Source organism: Sceloporus undulatus, chromosome 11 (genome assembly GCF_019175285.1).
Source record: "Sceloporus undulatus isolate JIND9_A2432 ecotype Alabama chromosome 11, SceUnd_v1.1, whole genome shotgun sequence".
Classification (NCBI taxonomy): domain Eukaryota; kingdom Metazoa; phylum Chordata; class Lepidosauria; order Squamata; family Phrynosomatidae; genus Sceloporus; species Sceloporus undulatus.
In genome coordinates, this window is record NC_056532.1 from 2,588,733 (window position 1) to 2,594,541 (window position 5,809).

The window sequence follows — 5,809 nt, forward strand, 5'->3', positions numbered from 1 at the left end:
TGTCACAAACCAATGGGACTTGTTTTCCAGACTTGGAACATGACTAACACCAAGACCATCTTCCGATGACCACAAATGGATTACATTTCAGTAGCTAAGCGGAGGAGGAAAAGGTGGCCTTGGTGTGGCTATTGGTTAAACCAGGAGCATGGCCACTTGTGGCCCTCCAGGCGTTGCGGGACTGCAATTCCCATCAGCCTGCAATCAATGGAGAGGAATAGGGCCTGGAGTCCAGCATGTGCATGGACACAACTAAGTGTAAGCAGAACGCAACCTACTAACGGTAGGCCACAAAAGAGCAGCGGAGAGGAAGTCTAATGGTGTGTCTGCCGTTAAAAATAGCGTCAAAGAGCTTTGACTACCACAGTGCTATGGGATTTGTAATGCTGTGTGAGAGATTGAGCTTTCCCTCTAGAACCCCGATGCCCCCCTCAAACTACAAATCCCATAATCCCATAGCATTGACCCATTTGGAGTTAAAGCGGTGCCAAACCTCTTTATTTCTGCACTGCGGAGGAAAGGGCACTCCTCTTGTCGCTGCCATAACTCCAGTTCCCAGCGTTTCTTTAGGCTTTGTGGGGATGTTGGAGTCTATTTTTCGGGGAGGCCATAGCTCCTCCGCCTCCCAGAGTTGTCTTCCCCAGCCTTAGAGCATTAAAGACGAGACGGAAAGCATCGAGTTTTGCTCCAGAACCCAAGTTCTTAACTTAAAAGGGGATTTTATTTGGGGAAGATAAAGTTGTGCATTTAGTTATGCAAAAAGAAAAGAAATATCACAGCTTCGGCCCATTTAACTTAAAACATTATAAACAACCGAGGACGCTTTGTACAGTTATATTACACGGTGTGTATTACACACGTTCCTTAACAAGGCACTTCTTGGAAGAAGAAGGAAGATTCCCATCGCGGCGTTGCCTTTTTGCCGGAAGGATCGACAGGTTACAAAACGATAGCCCAGGAATCGCAGGCCTAGAAAGGAGAACAGAGGAGTGAATGCGCCGTTCTTGGGTTTGCGAAAGCGACCCTGTCTTTTGAATCGATGCAGATACACTGTGAAGTCGAAGGCTTCCATGGCCGGCATCTGTGGTTTTTCAGGGCTATGAGGCCATGTTCTAGATGTCTGATGTTTTGCCAGCATCTGTGGCTGGCATCCTGCCTGCTTCAAATGGAGGTGGCACCATGATCGATTGCACACTCTTTAACAACGGGTATTTTTCAGGTAGTGGTGAAAGTCAGTGTGACGGTGTTTTGAGTATTGGACTATCCCTCTGGTGGCCAGGGTTCGAATCCTGGCTTGGCTAGGAAACCCAATGGGTGACCCTCTCAGCCTTAAGAGGATGGCAATGGTAACACACACACCCCTGAAGAAACGTGCCAATAAATCCCCATGAGAGGTTTGCCTTAAGTCTGAAATGACTTGAGAATACACAACAGCAACAGCACAGGGTTGAAACAAAGGGCAGAGGACATTGTGAGTTGTGGGCACACACACACACATATCCCAGGTCTTTTTGACCCAATGCTGCTAACAGCCAGCAACAGAAAGGTGGGGTTTCCATTGAATAAATGAGAAACGAGTGAATCTGGAACCAACAGAACCCAAAGATATAACTACATTTGTCCCTCCATATTCACTAGAGTTAGGGGCACAAGACCCCCGTGAAAATGGGAAAACCACAAATAACAAAAACACCACGTTTTAAAATGAGAGGACACCTCTCTAGGTCTCTAGTCCTCCAGCGCAACTCTGTGGTCAACGTCTGACAGACTGACCATAGAACTGCCCTGGAGGAGCTACAAAGGCCTAGTAGAGTGTTCTCTCTAGGACCCTCTAGGTCTTTCAGTGCAACTGTGGTCAACGTCTGACAGACACTGACCATAGGACTGACCTAGAGATGCTACAAAGGCCTAGTGGAGTATTCTCTCTAGGGATCTCTAGGTCTTTCAGTGCGACACTGTGGTCATCGTCCGACAGACATTGACCATAGGACTGACCTGGAGATGCTACAAAGGCCTAGTAGGCTATTCTCTCTAGGGATCTCTAGGTCTTTCAGTGCAACTCTGTGGTCAAAGTCCAACAGACACTGACCATAGGACTGACCTGGAGATGCTACAAAGGCCTAGTGGAGTATTCTCTCTAGGGATCTCTAGGTCTTTCAGTGTGACTCTGTGGTCATCGTCCAACAGACATTGACCATAGAACTGACGTGGAGGAGCTACAAAGGCCTAGTAGAGTGTTCTCTCTAGGAACCTCTAGGTCTTTCAGTGCGACTCTGTGGCCTTCGTCCGAGAGACACTGACCATAGGACTGACCTAGAGATGCTACAAAGGCCTAGTGGAGTATTCTCTCTAGGAATCTCTAGGTCTTTCAGTGCAACTTTGTGGTCAACGTCCGACAGACACTGACCATAGGACTGACCTAGAGATGCTACAAAGGCCTAGTGGAGTATTCTCTCTAGGAATCTCTAGGTCTTTCAGTGCAACTTTTAGTTCAAGTTGACCACAGAGTTGCACTGGAGGACCTAGATATTCCTAGAGAGAACATATTAATCAAAGCCGCAAATATGGAGGGATGAGTGTACTGTGAGAACTCAGGCTTCTTTAGATCGGAAATGGCCCAGACGTATTTGCTACAAAACAGATACTCACCCGGCAGCTCATGAGAAGGTTGGCGTCTCTTTCCATCCCTTTTGTTACGGCAAATTCAGGGCTGTAGTGGCAATGCTGGCTATGCTCCGTCATGGCGTCTTCCAGCAGCGAACGGAGCTTTTCTTCGGTCATCTCCTAAAAGAGAAGAGAAATTGGATCTTGGTGCCTTGGATTCTGGGAAGGTAAGCGGCACAAACTATGCGCAGTCCCTCCTCAGAGAGTGGCAACCTCTAACCGAATCCAGTTGTGGGAGAAAGGAGGGATATAAATCCTGGAAATAAAACAATAAACATTTGCTCACCTGCGTGGCAATGCGCACCCCACATGGACACGCAACCAAGTGGCTCTTCACACAAAGGCCGTCCCTAGGAAACAGGCAAACTTTGGTTAACAAATCCTCTCATTCAAAGGCTTAGTAAAGAGTTGCTTTATGCCCACCATTGTAGGGTCCGAAAAAGTATTGGTCACTGCAGTGGTGCAAAGCAAACTAACGTGTCCACCACAACTTCCCAAAAAGGCATTAAATTGCCTTTGAACCGATTCTAGGAATTGGAAGTGACTTAACGCCTACCAGCGTCATGTGAGAAATTGATGTCAAAATGTGTTTATGAAGACTGGAAATTGTAAACCGCTTTGATCTGGGAGAGGCGGCATATAAATAAAATGCATTATTATTATTATTATTACTACTACTACTACTACTAGAAAACGTGTGGCTGGAATGAAATAATGCGCTTCCCCAGCACTGGGTTACTTGTCGAACATGACTTCACGACGCCAGCGTTATCGTTCCCGACGTAACAAGTTACAGAAGACCTCTCGTTGCTTGTGTGCCTTCAAGCCATTTCCAACTTAGGCCAACCCAGAAGCAAACATATCCTTGGGCTTTCTTGGCAGGTTTCTTTGGACGGAGGGTTGCTATTGCCACCCTCTCAGACTGAGAGAGCATGAGTTGCCATGGCTCAGCTGAGACTCGAACCCAGGGGTCTCCCAGTCCAACATCCAAACCATTACAACCATGACAGGACACTCATCCCTCCAAATGTGTGGCTTTGATAATTGCGGGTTTGATTATTCATGCAACTGATTAATACGTTCTCTCTAGGAATCTCTAGGTCCTCCAGTGCAACTCTATGGTCAACTTGAACTAAAAGTTGGACTGAAAGACCTAGAGATCCCTAGAGAGAATACTCTACTAGGCCTTTGTAGCTCCTCCATTGCAGTTCTATGGTCAGTGTCTGTCGGACATTGATCACAGAGTTGCCCTGGAGGACCTAGAGATTCCTAGAGAGAACACTCTACTAGACCTTTGTAGCTCCTCCAGCGAAGCCCTATGGTCAGTGTCCGATGTTGGCCACAGAGTTTCCCTAGAGGACCTAGAGGTTCCTAGAGAGGACACTCTACTAGGCCTTTGTAGCTCCTCCAACACAGTTCTATGCTCAATGTTTGTCGGACATTGACCACAGAGTTGCGCCAGAGGACCTAGGGATTCCTAGAGAGGGGTCTTCTTAGGTGTTTTTGTTATTTGCGTTGCCCCCCATATTCACGGGGGTCTTGTGCCCCTAACGCTAGCGAACACGGAGGGACAAGTGTACTGCTATGGTCTATATTCAAAATCTGGAGGTGACTGGCGAAAGCCTACTCCCAGCTCCTCCATCTTACCTTCGACAGACGGGGCAGATGATCCGGTGTCCCATCTCCAAGTCCTCAAGCATTGCGTTAAGGCATTCCTCATCAAACCGCAGGCTTTGATGATATTCTTCCAGGACCAGCTGTTCTGAAAGGAGAGCGAGAACCAGAGATACTCACCAAGAGAAGGGGACAAAGAGAGGCAATCCTCCAAGGTTACACCAAGGGGACTTACCTTGCAAGATCAGCTCCTGCTGGATCTCCTCCAAGACGGCCAGCTCAGAGTCTTCGGACGCCTAAAGAGAACAACAATCAATTGGTTTTGTATTCTGCAAGGCAGGGGCAAGGATTGTAGGGGCATTCGGATATTGTGGGATAACAGCTCCCAGCAGCCTGGGTCAAGGATAAGGAATGCTGGGAGATGCAGGCCAACAACATTGCGCAGACTGCAGAATCCCTTGCTCTGCCTTTGTTTAAAAGCAAAGAAAGGCCATAAAAGATGTGCATCAGGGATCAGCAACACAATTCAGATTGTTGGGTTCAACACTTGAAATCTCAGACAGGGAAAACCTGCATGTATAGTAGTTTGAGCATTGGACTACTAGTTACTTTAGTTACTAGTTACTCTGGACACCAGGGTTCAAATCCCCACTCAGCCATGGAAACCCAATGAGGGACCTCAAGCAAGTCACATTTTCTCAGCCTCAGAGAAAAGCAAAGGCAAAATCCTCTCTCTGCCAAGAAAACCCTGTCAGAGACTTGCTATAGGGTTGCCATAAGTTGGAAACAACAACCTTGAGCAGGCAGTCTTCAGCCTCAAGACTTATTTCTGCCACCATTCAGGATGGCTCACAAAAATTTAAACACACAGTTGTTGTTCTTGTGTGCGCCTTCAAGTTGTTTCCGACTTATGGCAACCCTAAGGCAACCCTATCATGGGGTTTCCTTGGCAGGATTTGTTGGGAGATGGCTTGCCATTGCCATTCCTTGAGGCTGAACGAGTGTGACTTGCCCAAGGTCCATCAGTGGGTTTTCAAGGCAAGTGGAGATTCGATTGTAGTTTTGGTGTCGTTGTTCTTCCCAGTTGTAATAAAGCACACTACACTTGTATGGATTGCAGTTAGTTGCTTCGCGTCCTACTAACCTGAGGAAACGCGTCTGGCTTCCTGAGAGATGGCAGCGGAGCATTGGATGACTTTAAGGCTTGCCACTCGGCCTCCATCACCTCCTGCACCAAAAGGTTGTTGTCGCTTGTCCGCCGAGCAGCGTTTTCTCCCAAATGACGGTATCTTTCCAGCAATCGGGCGCGGCTGCTTTTCAGCCTCTCCATGCAGCGCTATGGGGCAGAAGAGCAAGAGGAAAAAGAAAGGATGACCATTGTTCCAAAACAAAATGCACCAGAGCTTAGAAACATTATGGTTTGGGGAAATATTTGCCCATAGGGGATCATTGGGGAACATTTGCCCATAGGGGATCATTGGGGAATATTTGCTCATAGAGAATCACTGGGTAATATTTGCCCATAGGGAAC

The 5,809-nt window shown here is 47.5% G+C and overlaps 2 protein-coding genes across 3 annotated transcripts in view; one reads left to right on the forward strand and one right to left on the reverse strand.

Annotated features, from left to right (window-relative positions):
* Window positions 1-5,809, forward strand: part of UBE2G1 (ubiquitin conjugating enzyme E2 G1) — a 554,317-nt gene that overhangs the window by 519,352 nt on the left and 29,156 nt on the right. The window lies entirely within an intron of this gene.
* RPAIN (RPA interacting protein) lies at window positions 681-5,784 on the reverse strand. The gene is made up of 6 exons (XM_042442892.1): window positions 5,423-5,784; window positions 4,514-4,574; window positions 4,312-4,426; window positions 2,951-3,014; window positions 2,650-2,784; window positions 681-969 (listed from the first exon to the last, which is right to left on the reverse strand). The coding sequence occupies exons 1-6, from the start codon at window positions 5,606-5,608 to the stop codon at window positions 940-942; spliced, it is 591 nt and encodes a 196-aa protein (XP_042298826.1). The 5' UTR covers window positions 5,609-5,784; the 3' UTR covers window positions 681-939.

Coding starts and splice junctions, on each gene's coding strand:
- RPAIN (XM_042442892.1), bottom strand. CDS start 5,608: ATGGAGAGGCTGAAAAGCAGCCGCGCCCGATTGCTGGAAAGATACCGT. Junction 3,015..4,311: donor ATCTGCCCCGTCTGTCGAAG/GTAAGATGGAGG, acceptor CCTGTTTCCTAG/GGACGGCCTTTGTGTGAAGA. Junction 970..2,649: donor ACCTTCTCATGAGCTGCCGG/GTGAGTATCTGT, acceptor TCTCCTTTCTAG/GCCTGCGATTCCTGGGCTAT.